General features: G+C 39.3%; 1 protein-coding gene and 1 long non-coding RNA gene across 3 annotated transcripts in view; one reads left to right on the top strand and one right to left on the bottom strand.

Annotated features, from left to right (window-relative positions):
• Positions 1-5,272: 5,272 nt before the first annotated feature.
• Positions 5,273-11,418, top strand: KRT26 (keratin 26). The gene is made up of 8 exons (NM_001099096.1): positions 5,273-5,740; positions 6,402-6,484; positions 7,451-7,607; positions 8,239-8,400; positions 8,484-8,609; positions 9,268-9,485; positions 10,115-10,182; positions 10,921-11,418. Exons 1-8 carry the CDS (start codon positions 5,300-5,302, stop codon positions 11,073-11,075), a joined length of 1,410 nt encoding a protein of 469 aa, NP_001092566.1. The 5' UTR covers positions 5,273-5,299; the 3' UTR covers positions 11,076-11,418.
• Positions 11,419-17,505: 6,087 nt separating this feature from the next.
• LOC132343070 (uncharacterized) overlaps positions 17,506-20,051 on the bottom strand; it is a 50,749-nt gene continuing 48,203 nt past the window's right edge. The window contains exons 5-6 of one of the 2 annotated variants that reach the window (XR_009491749.1): positions 19,182-19,209; positions 17,506-18,331 (exon numbers count right to left, since the gene is read on the bottom strand). This is a non-coding gene — a long non-coding RNA (uncharacterized lncRNA). Of the gene's footprint in view, positions 19,210-20,051 lie in introns of both variants that reach the window. The other variant, XR_009491748.1, reaches the window with a different exon arrangement.

Below are 20,051 nucleotides of genomic sequence, written 5' to 3'. Positions count from 1 at the left end.
AATCAAAGAGCTAAAATATTTGTACACTGAAAACTATAAAATATTGATGAAAGTAATTATAGCAGAGGCAAATAAATGAAGAGACATTCAAGTTCACAGACTGGAAGAATTAATACTATTAAAATGTTTCTACTACCAACATGCTCTACAAATTCAAACAATCCCTATCAAAATCCCAACTGTATTTTTTTACAGAAATAGAAAAAAAATGCTAAAATTCATAGAGAAACACAAAAGACTCTTGATAACCAAAACAATTTTGGGAAAGAACAAAGCTGAAGGTATCACACTTCCTGATTTCAAAATATATTACAAAGTTACTATAATTAAAACACTAGGGTAGATATATAAGTAGCCAATAAACACATGAAAGGAGACTCAACTTTACTAATCATTCAGTTAGGTTCAGTTCAGTCGCTCAGTCGTGTCCCACTCTTTGCAACCCCATGAATCGCAGCACACCAGGCCTCCCTGTCCATCACCAACTCCCTGAGTTCACTCAGACTCACGCCCATTGAGTCAGTGATGCCATCCAGCCATCTCATCCTCTGTCATCCCCTTCTCCTCCTGCCCCCAACCCCTCCCAGCATCAGAGTCTTTTCCAATGAGTCAACTCTTCGCATGAGGTGGCCAAAGTACTGGAGTTTCAGCTTTAGCATCATTCCTTCCAGAGAAATCCCAGAACTGATCTCCTTCAGAATGGACTGGTTGGATCTCCTTGCAATCCAAGGGACTCTCAAGAGTCTTCTCCAACACCACAGTTCAAAAGCATCAATTCTTTGGCGCTCAGCCTTCTTCACAGTCCAACTCTCGCATCCATACATGACCACAGGAAAAACCACAGCCTTGACTAGATGGACCTTTGTTGGCAAAGTAATGTCTCTGCTTTTGAATATGCTATCTAGGTTGGTCATAACTTTCCTTCCAAGGAGTAAGCGTCTTTTAATTTCATGGCTGCAATCACCATCTGCAGTGATTTTGAAGCCTCAAAAAATAAAGTCTGACACTGTTTCCACTGTTTCCCCATCTATTTCCCATGAAGTGATGGGACTGGATGCCATGATCTTTGTTTTCTGAATGTTGAGCTTTAAGCCAACTTTTTCACTCTCCACTTTCACTTTCATCAAGAGGCTTTTGAGTTCCTCTTCACTTTCTTCCATAAGGGTGGTGTCATCTGCATATCTGAGGTTATTGATATTTCTCCCAGCAATCTTGATTCCAGCTTGTGTTTCTTCCAGTCCAGCGTTTCTCATGATGTACTCTGCATATAAGTTAAACATTAGGGAATGCAAATCAAAACTGAAAGGAGGTACCACCTCATACGCAAGCGAATGACTACTGTCAAAAAAAAAAAGAAAATAACAAGTGTTAGTAGGGATGTGGTTGCCAGGTGCTGGGAAGAGGAGGGAATGGGAGTTATTGTTTAATTGGTATGAGTTTCAGTTTTATAATACGAAAACAGTTTTGGAGATGGATGTTGGTTGCAAACATTGTGAATGAATGTATTTAATATCACTGAACTATATCCATAAAATGGTTAAGTGGTAATTTTATGTTTTGTGTATTTTACTGCAATTGGGGGGAAAAAAAACAGTATGGTGGGAGGGGAGAAGACAGACTTAAACCATTGAAACAGAATAGAGAGCTCAGAACTAAACTCACATGTATACAGTCAACTGATTTTTGACAAGAGAGCCAAGGATACATAATCAGGAAAGGACAGTTTTTTCAACAAATGGTATTGGGAAAACTGAATATCTACATGTAAAAGGAATAAAATTGGACCCCTACTGTACACTTTTCATACTGTTCATAGAGGATGAGATGGTTGGATGGCATCACCAACTCGATGGACATGAGTTTGAGCAAGCTCCGGGAGTTGGTGAGGGACAGGGAAGCCTGGCATGTTGCAGTCCATAGGATCACAGAGTCAGACATGACTGAGCGAATGAACTGAACTGATCAGACACTATTCACAAAATCAACTCAACACAGATTAAAGACATAAATATCAAGACCTGAAACTATAAAACTCTTCAAAGAAAACATAAGGAAACGCTTCTTGACATGGTCTTGGCAATGGTTTCTCAGATTTGATACCAAAAGCAACAGGCAATGAAACCAAACATATATCCAGGACTTTTTAACACAACTTCCAGGGGAAAAAAGATCAAAATAATGATAATGAACACTTGCTATGTGCTAGGGTCTATTCTGCACATGCATGAAGCTCAGTTGCTTCAGTCGTGTCTGACTCTTTGTGACACTATGGACCATAGCCCACGAGGCTCCTATGTCCGTGGGATTCTCCAGGCAAGAATACTGGAGTGGGTTGCTGTGCCCTCCTCCAGGGAATCTTCCCAACCCAAGGATCAAACCCAAGTCTCCTATGTCTCCTGCATTGGCAGGTGGGTTCTTCATCACTGGCACCACCCGGGAAGTCCACGGTCTGCTCTAAGCATTTAATTCTCACAACAACACTATGACGTAGATTATATTAACACCCTCCTTTTACAGATAAGAACACTGAAGCAGAGAGTGGTTAGATAATTTGCCCAAGGTCACACAGCTAATAACTGGAGTCGCTGGAATGCTAATCCAGGCAGTCTGGCTCAGAGTCTGTTTGCTTAATTACAACATAACACCATGCTAGTGAGAACGTCATGCTTCCACCTCCCAGCAAGGAAAGGAATTAAAAAAAAAAAAAAAAAAACCTACTAAATCATCCTAACTCCAATCAGTCTGAGATTAAGCAGTCATCAGAGTCTCCTTCCCAAACAAATCAGGGAAGCCATTTTATGAGAGGAATTAGCACACCAGAGTCTGATTCTCAGAAAAAAACTAAGAATCTGGTGACAAAACAAACTTTATCTGTGTTCAAGAAACACACTTTTCTAAACTTGGCTAGGAAAAATGTAGAATGTTAATTTTAAACAACAGCAAAAGATGCCAAAGCATATTTGAAATTAAATGCTAAATTTATCAAGGAAAAAATTAGCATCCAATCATTAGAATAAGATAATGTAAGGAATAACTTTATCCTGAAATAAGCAGACATTAAAACTGCCTAACAAAGTTTGTGTGTTCAATTATTTTTGAGTACCTACACTGTTGCTCTTCAGTTGCTAAGTCGTGTTCAACTCTTCATGACCCAAAGGACTGCAGCACGCCGAGCCTTCCAATCCTTCACTCTCTCCCGAAGTTTGACCAAGTTCATGTCCATTGAATCGGTGATGCTATCCAACCATCTCATACTGTTCATTGGATTCTACCTACACTATGTGTATTATATAATGAATGTCCTAATACCCAATAGATTCTCAAGAAATGATAACGATATGCAGCTGAATACACGTTTCTTATCATTAATAAAATAACCACTGTCAGGGAGAAATATATAGATAGAACTAGCCTAGAATATTTAACTCTGTCCCCCACTTCTAGAAAGGACTAAAGCATGTCTAAACTTTTGTAGTAATTGTTAGTTTGAAGGAAATCTATGATTAAAAAATTCAAGAGGTTTGCCCTTATGAGTAAATAGATAACAATGTTTCACTGAGTTTAGCATCATACATTCCAATCCTGCTTTGATATAGAAATGCTTTATAATCTGTGTTGCCTCTTAGCTTCACAGCCAATTTGTCTTCAAAATGATTTTAATAATATATGCCTGCCTTATTACACAAAAGATTATCACTTAATTAGTATTTATAAAAGATCTAGAGATAAGCAGATTATGTTAATAACACTTTGCAGTCTCATAATACCTCTTATCCATGAAACTCAAGACTTATCAACTATTACACTGACAACACACTCTGTTTTTCTTGTATTACTCATGGGAAACATGGACAAAAAGGTTGAAATTTTGACCAGGTCACTACAAAATCCGTACCAAGTTTCTAAATATGAGCTGAATCTCTTATCACACATTGTTCTAAATGTGTCCCAATGGTCTCAGTTAGTTTTACCTTAATTATCTTTAAATACTTTGGGTCAAAAAATATGGATTTTTATGGATTCTGGTATACCAAATATCATTTAAAAACAATAATGTTGGATGTTTTTCAAAGGTATTCACTATCCACAACATTGACAACTCTTATTCAGAAAAACTACTGTTTCAAAACTATTTGGATACATAATCAGTTAACCAATCAATTTGTACCATTTTAAGTGATGGACAGCTGACCCTATCTGACATGCCTACTTTATTATAATAATTTAAATAATTAACACTTACAAAATGTTTGTGCCCATCCAACTGTGTTGTAATCATGAATTATTGGAACTGCTCAACATTCATTTGAGACTTTTCAACGTTATTATTTTCATTTGCCCAACAGGGAAAAGAAGAACAACCGGACAGGATGACTTCCCATGGGCATCAAAGCAGAAGGAGGAAGACTCTGCTCACCAATGACAACTAATCTTTTATCTAGAGTACCATGATTATTGGTTTTCTAAGTAGTGATGAAAATCCCCCTCTTTTTCATATATTTTACTCCCTCCGCACCAACATGAAGCTCATTTCTCAAAAAAATTCATAATGTCTTAAATACATACATTTAAACTATAAAACATTAAACAATATTTTTGAATTAGAAAAAGGAGCAATTTGGAGGCTCAGAAGTTACTTGAATAGACATTCTGTTCCTGGACAAAACCAAGAAATCTCAATACAAGTAATTTTTCTGTCAATGTCACATACTCACTAATTTTTAGTTAAATTGATAAGCAAAGTTCTGCAGGACTTTTATTTCTGTTTTTTTTTTTTTTTTAACCAATTAGAGAGCTCTCACTACCAAAGGATCACTATATATTGAGAGCACCTGATTTGAATAAGAAAGAAAACATTCAATAACACATGAATAATAAAATACTTCATAAGTATTTACAGAATAGAAGCATTAGACATTGTGCATTTGAATTATGAATCTTTTGTTATATTGGAAGGAAAAAACAACTAAAATATATTTCGGAGGTCAAAAAGATGTACATTGACTCATATGTAATATTGACTTATAAAACTATGATTTGGTATTACTGTATCTGGCACCTTTTTCGTATACAAAGATATCCTTGGGCCAGCTTTCCACCTACAGACTGGACACTGTTAAAAAATCACCCAATTATGAAAAACAACAATTAGCATGCAAGTAATATTTTATTACAGATCGACATAGTTAAGGCTGAAATGACCTACTAAGTCCTATAAAAGGCCAGCAGAGCTAACTTCCATGGATGGTGTCTTTTGACCTTGCTCCTCTCTGAGAAAGGGTCGTTTGGTGGTGTCGCCATGTCTTTTCGACTTTCTAGTGGATCCAGGCGGCTCTGCTCTCCAGCTGGCAGTGGTCAGCTAACTGGTGGAAGGACAGGCTTCAGGGCTGGAAATGCATGCGGTGGGTTGGGAGCAGGAAGCAGCTTCTCTGGCCCTCTTGGAAGCGTTTCTTCTAGAGGAAGTTTCTCTCATGGTGGTGGAGGGTTGGGAAGTGGTGTCTGTACTGGTTTTCTTGAAAATGAGCATGGCCTCCTCCCTGGGAATGAAAAGGTGACACTGCAGAACCTCAATGACCGCCTGGCATCCTATCTGGACCATGTGTGTACTCTGGAGGAGGCCAACGCTGACCTCGAGCAGAAAATCAAGGGCTGGTATGAGAAATATGGGCCTGGTTCTGGCCGACAACTTGCTTATGACTGTAGTAAATATTTCTCAGTCACTGAAGATCTCAAAAGGCAGGTAAGAAAGATGCATACTACAGGCTTTGGGTGTGCATAACCTTAAAAACGAAGAGTTGATTCATTGGAAAAGACTCTGATGCTGGGAGGGATTGGGGACAGGAGTAAAAGGGGATGACAGAGGATGAGATGGCTGGATGGCATCACCGACTCAATGGACGTGAGTCTGTGTGAACTCTGAGAGATGGTGATGGACAGGGAGGCCTGGCGAGCTATGATTCATGGGGTCGCAAAGAGTCGGACATGACTGAGCAACTGAACTGAACTGAACTGAACCTTAAAAAAATAAAGATGTAATAGAAAACATGCTTAGCAAATTTGTGTGAATTTGCTAACTCTACATTCCCAGTGCTTGGCACACTGCCTGGCAATAAGAATTTGCAGAATTAATTGATGAAAGAGAAATTGTTTCCAAACAGATAGAATTGCTTCATTGATCTTTTATTACCTCATACTTTTTGATGAAGAGTAATAAAACTGTCTGTGATTGGAAAAGTTTACATTTGGCTCTTAAACTTTGGAGAAAATCCAGATTTCTTTAAAATAGGAAAAAATGATACTAAAATAGATGTTTTATGGATTAAGAAGATAAGAATCACAATGAGATCTGGAATCTCCCTTGACTTTTGGACCTAACATTTTGCACCATCTATCCTATTTAGATTATTTCTGTGACTACCTGTAATGCCAGCATTGCTCTACAAAATGAAAATGCCAGACTGACTGCTGATGACTTCAGGCTGAAGTAGGTAAACATAAAGTAATTAATTATAATAAGTAAAAATACTACATTGGAGTAAAGAACATAACTTTTGCTTTAAAAACCAACATGGTTTTATAAAGTCAGACTAGATCACTGAAGAGATTAAATGTGCCCTGATATGAAGCTAGCATAAATTTTATTTTTTTAACTTTTTAAAAACTTTTTTATATTATATTGGAGTATCACCAGTTAACAATGCTGTGATAGTTTCAGGTGGACAGCAAAGGGACTCAGCCATACATATACATGTATCCATCTCCCTCAAACTTCCCATCCAGGCTGCCACATAACACTGAGCAGAGTTCCCTGTGCTATACAGTAGGTTCTTATTGGTTATCCATTTTAAATATAGTGGTATGTATATGTCGATCCCACACTCCCTAACTATCCCTTCCTCCCATCACTCCCCCCTGACAACCATAAGTTTGTTCTCTAAGTAGGTGAATCTGTTTCTGTTTTGTAAATAAGTTCATTTGTAACATTCTTTTTCAGACTCCACATATGAAGGATGGCATACAATATTTCTCCTTCTCTGCCTAACTTACTTTACTCAAGATGATAATCTCTAGGTCTATCCATGTTGCTGCAAATGGCCTTATTTCATTCTTTTTAATGGCTGTATAATATTCCATCATATGTATGTACCACACCTTCTTTATCTATTTCTCTGCTATGGACATTTAGGTTAAAGCTAGCATAAATTTTAAAGAGTACTTTTCTTCTACTGTTAAGCACATGGGATGCCAAAAGTCAACTCTGAAGAAACAGCTCCAAAATAATATTCATAAATCAATAGGTGTTCCAAAGTGTTTCATCATTTTGCTATCATCATCTGCTTCAGGGGTATGTACTGAACATCGGTATCCTTTAGTATATGAAACGTCTAGAAAAGTCATGCTTTGCACCTACCTATGATTATAGTTCTCAAGCATTTTAATAACCTTCCAGGTATGAAAATGAGCTTGCTCTGAACCAGAGTGTTGAGGCTGACATCAACGGTCTTCACAGAGTTATGGAGGAGCTGACTCTTTGTACAAGTGACCTGGAGATACAATGTGAAGCACTCAGTGAGGAACTGACATGCCTCAAAAAAAATCACCAGGAGGTAAGGAATCCTGGCTTCCTGTGGTATCTGATGCCCTTCCTCAAGTCCACTGTGGATCTCAATCAAAAGTCTACCTTGAACAGATTTGTGATTGCCAGGAGGGAAGGGGGAGAAGGCAGGGATGGGCTGGGAGTTTGAGATCAGCAGAGGCAAACTATTATATACAGGAGAGATAAACAGCAAAGTCCTACTGTATAGCACAGGCAACAATATTCAATACCTTGTGATAAACCATAATGGAAAAGAATATGAAAAAGAATCTGTAGGTATGTACGTATAACTGAGTTACTTTGTTGTATAGAAGAAATTAACATAACATTGTAAATCAACTCGTGTGTGTGTGTGTGTGTGTGTGTGAGCTCAGTCATGGCTGACTTTTTGCGACCCCATGGACTATAGCCTGCCAGGCTCCTCTGTCCATGGAATTTTCCAGGCGAGAATACTGAAGGCAATTGCCATTTCCCTCTCCAGGGATCTTCCTGTGCCAGGGATCGAACCCATGTTTCTTACATCTCCTGCACTGGCAGACAGGTTCTTTACCACTAGCGCCACCTGGGAAGCCCAAAATCAACTATACTTTAATAATTTTCTTTAAGTCTACCTTGATGATTAATACAGATAGCTTTTCCAGGAAATGAAAGTCATGCAGGGTGCGGCCGGGGGGAACGTGAATGTGGAGATAAATGCAGCCCCAGGAGTGGACCTCACTGTTCTGTTGAACAACATGAGGGCTGAGTACGAAGACTTGGCAGAACAGAACCGTGAAGATGCCGAGGCCTGGTTTAACGAGAAGGTACATGTAGCAAATCACAGGCCAAGGGTTTGTTCAGGAGACCACCAAGCGGGTCACTAACCTATCTGACAATTACGCTTCAGAGCACATCGCTGCATCAGCAGATTTCTGACGATGCGGGAGCTGCTACGGCAGCCAGAAATGAGCTGATGGAACTGAAGCGCAACCTGCAAACCTTGGAAATAGAACTTCAGTCCCTCATGGCCATGGTTCGTAGGCGTCATCGTGACTTGAATGTGTGTGTGTATTAAGTAAATACATACATATATATGTGTGTGTGTGTGTGTGTGTGTGTGTTGTTGTTGTTTAGTTGCTAAGTCATGTCTGACTCTTGCAACCCCATGGACTATAGCCCGCCAAACTCCTCTGTCCATGGGATTCTACAGGCAAGGATACTGGAGTGGGTTGCCATTTCCTTCTCCAAGGGATCTTCCCAACCCAGGGATCAAACCAGCATCTCCTGCATTGACAGGTGGATGCTTTACCACTGAGCCACCTGGGAACCCAAATGTATATATGTATATATACTAACATATAACTGAATATATATAACTAATTATATATCTGAATATATATAACTAATTATATTTCACTAAAATGTATTAAATAGACATGGACATATTATATATCAAGCATTTTTTCTATAAATATTACTTCTGATTCACCAATCCCAAAACTTGAAGAAGGAAAAACAAGAAGCTTTTTCAATGGAGAGCAAAAATTGTTTTAATTTGGCTAATGTTGATTTTCAAGGGGAAAGATTTAGCCCTTGTACAAAATATTTCTTTCCACCTTGAGAATGTTTTTAAAGCATGAACATGTGGTTTATCTGTTACACGTGCAAGCTGTGCTTTGTTCTTCTTTCAGAAACATTCCTACGAATGCTCCTTGGCTGAGACTGAAAGCAATTACTGCCATCAGCTCCAGCAAATCCAAGAGCAGATTGGTGCAACGGAGGACCAACTCCAGCAGATTCGGATGGAAACAGAAGGCCAGAAGCTTGAGCACGAAAGGCTTCTCGATGTCAAAATATTTTTAGAAAAAGAAATTGAAATGTATTGCAAACTAATAGATGGGGAAGGAAGGTAAATATCAACTTGTGAAAAACATGAATCACACATAGGCTGGGTTTTCTCAGTGTATGTGTAAACCAATACTGTATCCTAGAATTTCCTGCTCTGAAGAGCATCACTTAGCAATTTGTTACTGCATCTAAACGACATGAAAACAGGCAGCAAAACCCAATCTCTTAGTATGTAAAGTATCTATACCTAGTAATATAGAGAACATTTAAATATGGAATACTGAGCAATGCCTAGACTCCAATCCAGGAGGAAAACTGCTTTCTGGGACTGAGCATTGGAGCATATCTCTTACAATAACACACTCTTGTGGCTTCACTGGTTAACCCCCCGTTGTGTTGTTGCTTAGTCACTAAGTCATGTCTGACTCTGAGACCCCATGAACTATAGCCCGCCAGGCTCCTCTGTCCATGGGATTTCCCAGGCAAGACTACTGGAGTGGGTTGCCATTTCCTTCTCCAGGGGATCTTGGAGATCTTGGAGATCTCATTTCCTTCAACTAATGTTGAAGCCATATATGAAACTAGAACTTCAATTGAAACTAGCACTCCAAAACTTTTATTCCCCATTCATAGTTCTTTATGAGCTCCCTAATGATAGAAAACTGCAGTAATTTTCTTTTCTCTTCACAGAAAAAGCAAGTCCACATATTGCAAATCAGAAGGGCGTGGGCCCAAAAATTCTGAAAATCAAGTCAAAGGTATAAGAGGGTTGTTTTTTTTTAACTTGGAATAACTCTTTTAAACTCCAGCAGTTGTATTAAATAAGTCACTTATCTGGAAACTAAGTAAAACTGTATATAAGTTTAGTTCTAGTGAATGAAAGGATAAGGTATCAGCTCTTAACATTCATATTTCATGTTCCTGTAGAACAGATGTAGTCAACTTATGAAATTTCTGAAATGGGAAATCAATTCCCCCAACATTTTTCTTACTTAGAACCTATTATTTCCCCAGTTTCAATGTTTTTCTAGAAAAGCAACTTTATTTTAAACCACAAAAACAGGGCAAGTTGGTATTTAAAACAAGACATTACTTGCTCCAGGCCTATACCTGCCTGATACTTCTTAATGCATGTTTCACTTATGTTTTCAAACACCCATTGTTCTAAAAGATAACAAAGATAGTCTTAGGCCTTGCTAAGCACAGATATTGAGTATTACATCTCAATTTTCAGCAAACTCGCAAACACTGTTTGGGTTTTTTAATATTTTTATTTATTTATTTACTTGACCATGCTGGGTCTTAACTGCAGCATGTGGGATCTAGCTCCCTGACCAGGGATCAAATCCAGGCCCCCTGCATTGAGAGCAGCAGTCTTAGCCATTTTGACCACCAGGGAAGTTCTGCAAACTGTTTTATACGAGCATACCCATTGTGACTAAATACCTTTCCACCTGTTAAGAATGAGTACTAAGCTTGCATTTATTTTATTTTAGACTCAAAAGAAGAAGCTGTTGTCAAAACAGTGGTTGGGGAACTTGATCAGCTTGGCAGTGTCCTCTCACTAAGGGTCCACTCGGTTGAAGAAAAATCCTCAAAAATAAGCAATATTACAATGGAGCAACGACTGCCTTCTAAAGTCCCTCAATGAGGGGAAATGCTCTTTAAAAAAAAAAAAAAGTCTTCTTTTGTAAAATCCTATTGACCAAAACCCCAAGGAAACCATTCACTTCTGTTCTTCAAAATAAAAGGGTTAGAAGATGTTTTCCTTCTCTTCCCTTTCTCAGGTTCTTTGTATGTCATCCTTCCCAGGAATAGGAAAACAAATCTTGCTCTGTCTCTGGTTTTTGCTCGCATTTGGTGGAATCTTTATTGCCTCTTCATTAACAAGTTTCTGTTCCAAGTTATTTTTGATAAATTCTGTGCTTTTGAATTTCCACAGTTGGTCTCAATGTCACAGTACTAAGGATATGCTAATAAAACTAAGTGCTTCACTTGTGGTCGTATTTACTCCAGTTCCTGACAGGATGAATTGCAAAGAATGCCAGTCCTAACCTCTGGTCCCAAATCTGTCCCTCATTAACTTTGTAAATGACTGGTTCTCTTTGAGTTTGAGCTGCTATGGATGTAATAGAAAATGATACTGATTGAGCTTTATTCGGTAAAGCATCTGCATACAATGCGGGAGACCCGGGTTCAGATCCCTGGGTTGGGAAGATCCCCTGGAGAAGGAAATGGCAATCCACTCCAGGACTATTGCCTGGAAAATCCCATGGACAGAGGAGCCTGGTAGGCTACAGCCCATGGGGTTGCAAATAGTCCGACAGGACTGAGCGACTTTACTTTCACTGTCTTTTCTTTAGAATGCAGGGGTGATCGGCTAATGTTAGTTTGTTACTCTCGATAGCTGTTTTCCATTTTGCACTTAGTTACTTATTGACTGGGGTGGTTCTCAATCTTACTCATATCCTCCTACACATAAGATCCTGCCTGATAGACTAACCAAGTTATTTCAGACAGTGCAGCTGGGTCTAGACAGCAACAAAGTTCTAGGATATAAAAGTTTATTTCATATGAGTGATGAGGCAGAGAGCTCTGCAATAACCTAGATTTCCAATGTGAATGACAAAGGCTGCTTTGGCTTTTTTTTGAGGGGGGAGGGGGAGGATTGGTTTGTTTGACTGCACTGTGTTAGTCGCAGCACATGGGATCCAGTTCCCTAATCAGGGATCAAACCCAGGCCCCCTGCACTGGGAGCTTAGAGTCTTACCCCTGGATCACCAGGGAAGTCTCTCACTAAAGGGTTTTAACCAACTGGTATATATACCATGTGGAATTTAAAGTGTCTCACATTCAGTTTAGTTCAGTCGCTCAGTCGTGTCTGACTCTTCGTGACCCCATGAATCGCAGCACGCCAGGCCTCCCTGCCCATCACCAACTCCCAGAGTTCACTCAGACTCACGTCCATCGAGTCAGTGATGCCATCCAGCCATCTCATCCTCTGGTGTCCCCTTCTCCTCCTGCCCCCAACCCCTCCCAGCATCAGAGTCTTTTCCAATGAGTCAACTCTTCGCATCAGGTGGCCAAAGTACTGGAGCTTCAGCTTCAGCATCCTTCCCTCCAAAGAGATCCCAGGGCTGATCTCCTTCAGAATGGACTGGTTGGATCTCCTTGCAGTCCAAGGGACTCTCAAGAGTCTTCTCCAACACCACAGTTCAAAAGCATCAATTCTTCGGCACTCAACTCTCACATCCATACATGACCACAGGAAAAACCATAGCCTTGACTAGACGGACCTTTGTTGGCAAAGTAATGTCTCTGCTTTTGAATATGCTATCTATGTTGGTCATAACTTTCCTTCCAAGGAGTAAGCGTCTTTTAATTTCATGGCTTCAGTCACCATCTGCAGTGATTTTGGAGCCCAAAAAATAAAGTCTGACACTGTTTCCACTGTTTCCCCATCTATTTCCCATGAAGTGATGGGACCGGATGCCATGATCTTCGTTTTCTGAATGTTGAGCTTTAAGCCAACTTTTTCACTCTCCTCTTTCACTTTCATCAAGAAGCTCTTTAGTTCCTCTTCACTTTCTGCCATAAGGGTGGTGTCATCTGCATATCTGAAGTTATTGATATTTCTCAACTGCAACATATCTAGGTGCTAAGCCACACTAAGGTTGCATCCCCAGGTCTCAAAGATCATTTTGATTACTATGTTTCCTACTCCCACATAAGTAGTTGACCTCTGCCCCAGCATAGTTCTTGAACTGTAGCTACAGCTAGACGTTACCTTTTTCATGATCTTCTTCTGATGAAGGGCTCCAATTTTGGTAATGGAAGTCATAAGTTCAATGGTGTAGAGTTGGATTGGGTTAGGTTAAAAGTACTTTGATGGTACGGGGAAGGAAGTGCGAGGGGGGTTCAGGATGGGGAACACATGTACACCCGTGGTGGATTCATGTTGATGTATGGCAAAACCAATACAATATTGTAAAGAAATTAGCCTCCAATTAAAATAAATAAATTAATATTTAAAAAATAAATAAATAAAAGTACTTTCAATTGCAGGACCATAATACCGCTTACTCTTTGGAGGGACAGTTATGACCAACCTAGATAGCATATTAAATAGCAGAGATGTTACTTTGCCAACAAAGGTCCATCTAGTCAAGGCTATGGTTTTTCCAGTGGTCATGTATGGATGTGAGAGTTGGACTGTGAAGAAGGCTGAGCGCCGAAGAATTGATGCTTTTGAACTGTGGTGCTGGAGAAGACTCTTGAGAGTCCCTTGGACTATAAGGAGATCCAACCAGTCCATCCTAAAGGAGACCAGTTCTAGGTATTCATTGGAAGGACTGATGCTGAGGCTGAAGCTCCAGTACTTTGGCCACCTCATGTGAAGAGTTGACTCATTGGAAAAGACTCTGATGCTGGAGGGATTGGGGGCAGGAGAAAGGGACGACAGAGGATGAGATGTCTGGATGGCATCACCGACTCAATGCACATGAGTTTGGGTGAACTCAGGGAGTTGGTAATGGACAGGGAGGTCTGGCGTGCTGCGATTCATGGGGTCGCAAAGAGTCGGACACGACTGAGCGACTGAACTGAACTGAATTGAATACCGATGTCTTACATTTATGGACTGTGCTTTAATCTTTCTTTCTGTGAATTCACCATTTTGATCTTCATAAAGGCTTATAAGATAAGTGTTTTTATTATTTTTATTTACATAAAAGGCATAAACATTCAAATAAATTAAGCAATTTCCCCAGAGTTACACAGATGATGGGCGGTGGGGGATAGATTCAAATTCAGATCTCCCTTTCTTCCTCGCTGACCAGAGTCTTAATTGACCAGGAAAAAATCAATAACTTCCCCCAAGCACATTCTATTTCACACTAAGTTTCCATTGCCATCCAGGAATGTCCATCATCAACAGATTCTTGTGTGCATAGATGTATTCTTTTCCTCTCTGTTCACCACCCATCTCCAGCTCCTTTCCAGCAGCAACCTTCTCTGTCTCCATATTTATTAAGTCCTGGTCACTAGATATCCTCTCTCTTAGGCTGCAAGCTACTTCATTATGTCTTGTTACCATCTCATTCTGACTAGCAGGGTCATCCAGAGGCTCCATCTTCTAGGAACTGGAGGACTAGAGCCACAACTACAGCTCTCTCAAGACACCTGGCTAATCCACCATCTTAATACCACAATGTTGGACCCTCTTTGTCTGCGACCACCAGTGCTAGTCATTCCTTGTTCTAAAGAGTGTTCTTCTTTCCAAAAACAAAATCTAACTTCCATTTTTCTATATCCACTCTTTCCTATTTAGATAAAAAGACTTGTCTCTCTAAACAAGACAGATTTATATTTAATACAAACTTAAGTTATGATCCCAAAATGCATGGTTTTAGCTAATAGTTCTGGAAAGCATAAGTATGAGGGCTGGAAAACTTAAGTACTCATCCACATTTCTAAGAATTCAGTCTTAGTGAAAAAAAAAGGTAAAACACTGATATCAATAGTTAACAAATCTCCAAAACTTTCATTCAGTTCAGTTCAGTTCAGTCGCTCAGTCATATCTGACTCTGCAACCCCATGGACTGCAGCATGCCAGGCCTCCCTGTCCATCACCAACTCCCGGAGTTCACTCAAACTCACGTCCATTGAGTCGGTGATGCCATCCAGCCATCTCATCCTCTGTCATCCCCTTCTCTTCCTGCCTTCAATCTTTCCCAGCATCAGGGTCTTTTCAAAAGAGTCAGTTCTTTGCATCAGGTGGCCAAACTATGGGAGTTTCAGCTTCAGCATCAGTCCTTCCAGTGAATATTCAGGACTGATTTCTTTCAGGATGGACTGGTTGGATCTCCTTGCAGTCCAAGGGATTCTCAAGAGTCTTCTCCAACACCACAGTTCAAAAGCATCAGTTCTTCGGTGCTCAGCTTTCTTTAAAGTCCAACTCTCACATCCATACATGACCACTGGAAAAACCATAGCCTTGAGCAGACGGCCTTTGTCGGCAAAATAACGTCTTGCTTTTTAATAAGCTGTCTAGGTTGGTCATAATTTTCTTTCAAGGAACAAGCATCTTTTAATTTCATGGCTGCAGTCACCAACTGCAGTGATTTTGGAGCCCAAGAAAACAAAGTCTCTCACTGTTTCCATTGTTTTCCCATCTATTTGCCATGAAGTGATGGGACTGGATGCCATGATCTTAGTTTTCTGAATGTTGAGTTTTAAGCCAACTTTTTCCCTCTCCTCTTTCACTTTCATCAAGAGGCTCTTTAGTTCTTCTTCACTTTCTGCCATAAGGGTGGTGTCATCTGCATATCTGAGGTTCTCATATTTATCCCAGCAATCTTGATTCCAGCTTGTGCTTCATCCAGCCCAGCGTTTCTCATGATGTACTCTGCATATAAGTTAAATAAGCAGGGTGACAATATACAGCCTTGACGTACTCCTTTCCCAATTTGGAACCAGTCTATTGAATAATATCCAGTTCTAAAACTTTCATTGGGCACTCTTAATTGTTAACTACCAAACCTTGTCCAGCATCCATCATCCAGACCTTGGCTAACAGAATATGTCCTAGACATTTCACCATCAGGCCCTTGGAAACAAATATTTTACAGAACAGGCTGAGAAGGTACTGCCTTGAAAAATCAGGACCAATGAGAGCTCATGGCCTCTGGAGTAAAACACAGCATGGAGGAACCAGGCAGGATCTCCCTCCTCAGTCCTACAAGGACAGCAAAAACACAGACAGGCAAGATACAGTTTTGTGCTATATTAGAACTTTCTGAGAACATCTGAAAGGCCCTATTTTGTCTCCGATTCAGATATTTCAGATGTTCCCTGAGCCCCAAGGGCTGATGCAAGAGTCATAGTCTTGAATGTGACCAATTTGAGGCTACACCCAACCACGGTACAGCCAGAGTACTGCCATCTTCTTTCCGAAAACACACCATACTGAACATGTAGGTTCTTCTTCCTCCCCATACCCCATTTAAGAATGAAAAATGTATAAAACCAAAAAGATAGAAAAAAAATAAGAGAAGAAACAAAGGTGGATTTTTTTTTTTTATTTGGAAGAAAGGAAGTGGCAGAAGAAGCCTCAATAACAACAACAAAATGCATGTTCCTGGAACTAGTCAACTTCATAAAATCCAAGAGAGACTCAAGGCTCAGAAGAACCAGGTTATGATGGAGGACTGGGCTGAAGGATGAAGCTGAGGGCACAGTGACTGACAGAGGAGGAAGTACCATGATACTAATGACACATACCCTTCAAGAGCCCTCATTAGCACAAGGGCACAAAGGGGGCCCTAGAATTAGGTTTATATGGCCACTTTTTGTAAAATTTGCAAAACTAAAATAATTTACCCCAATTAGTGAAATCTGCTGTCTGTTTCCATGCCAACGTCCCTTCCATCATCAGTTTCCCTCAGATCTGGTGGTGTTTGGATATCCACAAGCATTCTGAGGGCCATTCTAAGATAAAGGGACCATTGTTATTATCCAAATGTAACATCTGAGAGGGAGCAAAAGGTGCTGTTAATCAGGCGCACTAGTAGGCATGAACTGATCTGTTGTAGGCATATGAATATAGAGTCACTTTAAGTGGAGAAAAAATTCAGTTGCACATGGTGGGATATATTTATGAGGTTTTCATCATTTCCATGGGTGGCTTCTAGCAGAATCCCACTGCCCTGATGAGCTGACTCAAACGTGAATGCATTTCAGTTGTCTTATGCTAAGTGAAAGAAGTCAGACTTAGGGATACATACTGTATGATTCCATTCACATGACATTCTGGAATAGGCAAAACTATAGACATAGAAAATTGATCAGTGTTTTTCTGGAGCTGGGGCTGTGGGGATAGGCTGATGACAAAGGGGTACAAAGGAATTGGGGGATGAGTAACAGAACTTTCTATATCTTGATTGTAGTGAGTGTTACATGACTATGAATTTGTCAAAACTCATAGAGTATGCTTAAAGAATGAATTTTATTATACATACATTAAACCTCAACAAATCTGGCTAAAATGAACTAACAAAAAGCTTTAAGAATTCTACCTTAGAGAAAAATGAAAACATGTCTGGCATTATTAATAACAGCAAAAAGTAGGAAACAATCTGAAAGTTCCTAAATAAGATAGTGGTTAAACAAATTACTTAATATTAGGTTTGGCCCTGAGTAACAATAACAAAATAACATGACTTTACACGGATAGAAGTTTGTTTCTCTCATACATAAAAATTCAAAAGTAGGCTAATCAGGGCTGTGGATGGTAGCTTTGTGCCTCAGGGCATCCTCTGGGACCCATATTCCTTTCAGTTTTCCACTCAGCCATACCCAGGATATGGTGCCAGCTCACAGTCCAAGACGACCCTCCAACCCTCATACGCAGCCATCACACCCTGAACCAGGATGGAGGAAATGGAGAAGACAGGACAAAAGATGTGTGTCTGCTTTCTCTTAAAGTTTTCTAGAACTTGCCACATATACTGCTTACATCATCAGTTCCGTTCAGTTCAGTCACTCAGTCGTGTCCAACTCTTTGAGACCCCATGAATCGCAGCACACCAGGCCTCCCTGTCCATCATATCAGCTACTTAATTGCATTGCCACAGCTGGCTGCAAAGAAAGCTAGAGATAGTAGTCTTTCTTGTGGAGAGCTATTGCCCAGCTAAAATTGAGGGTCAGCCAACGGTTTCATCCACATTGGGCACCCATCCATGCACTAAAGTATATTATGCAACGTGAACAAAACAAGTTACAGAACAACACATTTAACACTTAAGACTCACAGATAGCGTGTGTATTTTTACATGCTGTGTATGTGTGCAAATGAATAGAAATCCATTTGGAAGGGTGAAAACATCTGAATGGGTAAACTGCAGTTTCCTGAGAAAGCAGGGAAGACAAAAGAGAGGGGAAGGTAAGGAAGGACTTTAACATTTTATTCTATAGATACTGCTATGTTTGTTTCTATCAAGAATATTTTCCTGTTGTTTTATGGCAGAAACTAACACAACGTCAAAAAGCAATTATCCTCCAATTTAAAAAAAAAATCATATATTCATGCAGAGAGTAGAATGGTGTTGCCAGGGACTGGAGAATGGAGGAAAAAGGGTACATAATTTTACTTAAAAGATGAATTAATTCTGAGGATCTAATGTGTAGCATAATGACTAAAGTTAATTATACTGTTAATTATACTGAATACTTGAAATTTGCCAAGAGAGCAGATATTACATGTTCTCACCAAAAAGAAAAAAAAAGGTAACCATATGAGGTGATAAATGCATTTACTAACTTGATTGTGAGAATAATTTCTCACAATTGTAATACAATTCTGTAATACTGTATTACAATTTATGCATTACAGTTTTGTCAGTTGGTTCTCAATAAAACTGGGAAAATTAATAAATAAAAGCTGGGGGATGGGAATTTCCTGGAGATCCAATAGCTATGACTCCATGCTTCCATGATCAAAGGTCCAGGTTCAATTCCTGGTCAGGGAACTAAGATCCTGTGTACTGCACAACCAAAAAAATAAAATTTTTAAACTGGGGCGAGGGGAAACAGACTGTAGTAAAGTCGATCAAACGCACTACACAGATATCAATTGCATTTCTTAGTACAATTTGTCCAGAAAGCATGATTCTAAAAGATATCTTTAGCAATATTAGATAAGTATCTGGAAATAGTTCTTTAAAAAGGATGCAAAAGCATATTATGAAGAAATCTGTACCTTTTCACTGAAGAACATTAAGGAAGACCTAAATAAATGGAAAGAATATTCAACTTTTTGGATAGACATACACAATATCACAGAGATGTCAATTTTCTTCAAATAGCTTTATGGATTCCAAGCAAATTTGGGCTATTATTGTATTTGAGAATCAGGCTTTAAATTTTATATGAAAGAAAAATACAGAAGGAATATTTGACTTGATGGCAAATAAGAACAAAGGAATACTTGCCTTACCAGATACCAAGTTATATTATGGAGCAACGGTAACCAAAACGGTATGTTTCTGCACCAGACCAAAAAATAGTAACAGTTGAATCCCCACCTAAACAAAGCTTTATTGAGGACTTTGATTTCCTGACTTATTGAGGCACTGGACAGTTTCTTTATGACAATATGGCATGGCATTGCAGGAGAGGGTGACACTATTCTGCACACAGTGCTGAAATCATTATCCATATTGGAAAAGTGAAATTTGATTATATACCACAGAATATACAAAAATTATTCCAAACTACCAAAGCCTTAAATGTGAAAGGCAAAATGTTTTGAGTATATTACCGGAAGACACTTTTATGACATTGTAGAGTTAATCACTTCCTTAAGTTAGATAAAATAATCACAGTCGAAAAATGAAGAGTGATGTGTGTGTGTGTGTGCTTAGTCACTCCATCATGTCCAACTCTTAATTCAACCTATTTAAAAATAAGACGATAATGAGTCAATATCCAGAATATAAAACAAACTCCTACAACTTAACCAAAAAAAAAAAAAAAAAATCCAGCATGGTATTTTAAGTGGGCAAGGACTTAAGTAGACATTTCTCCAGAGAAGATATGTAAATGGCCAACAAGGACATGAAAAGCTGCC

The sequence above is a fragment of the Bos taurus genome, chromosome 19 (genome assembly GCF_002263795.3).
Source record: "Bos taurus isolate L1 Dominette 01449 registration number 42190680 breed Hereford chromosome 19, ARS-UCD2.0, whole genome shotgun sequence".
Lineage (NCBI taxonomy): Eukaryota > Metazoa > Chordata > Mammalia > Artiodactyla > Bovidae > Bos > Bos taurus.
This window is presented reverse-complemented; position numbering and strand designations above follow the sequence as displayed.

Excerpts from the sequence above, each read along its gene's own strand:
- KRT26 (NM_001099096.1), top strand. The coding sequence starts at position 5,300 with ATGTCTTTTCGACTTTCTAGTGGATCCAGGCGGCTCTGCTCTCCAGCT. Across the intron at positions 8,610-9,267 it reads TTCAGTCCCTCATGGCCATG|AAACATTCCTACGAATGCTC; the intron begins GTTCGTAGGCGT and ends TTCTTCTTTCAG. Across the intron at positions 10,183-10,920 it reads TTCTGAAAATCAAGTCAAAG|ACTCAAAAGAAGAAGCTGTT; the intron begins GTATAAGAGGGT and ends ATTTTATTTTAG.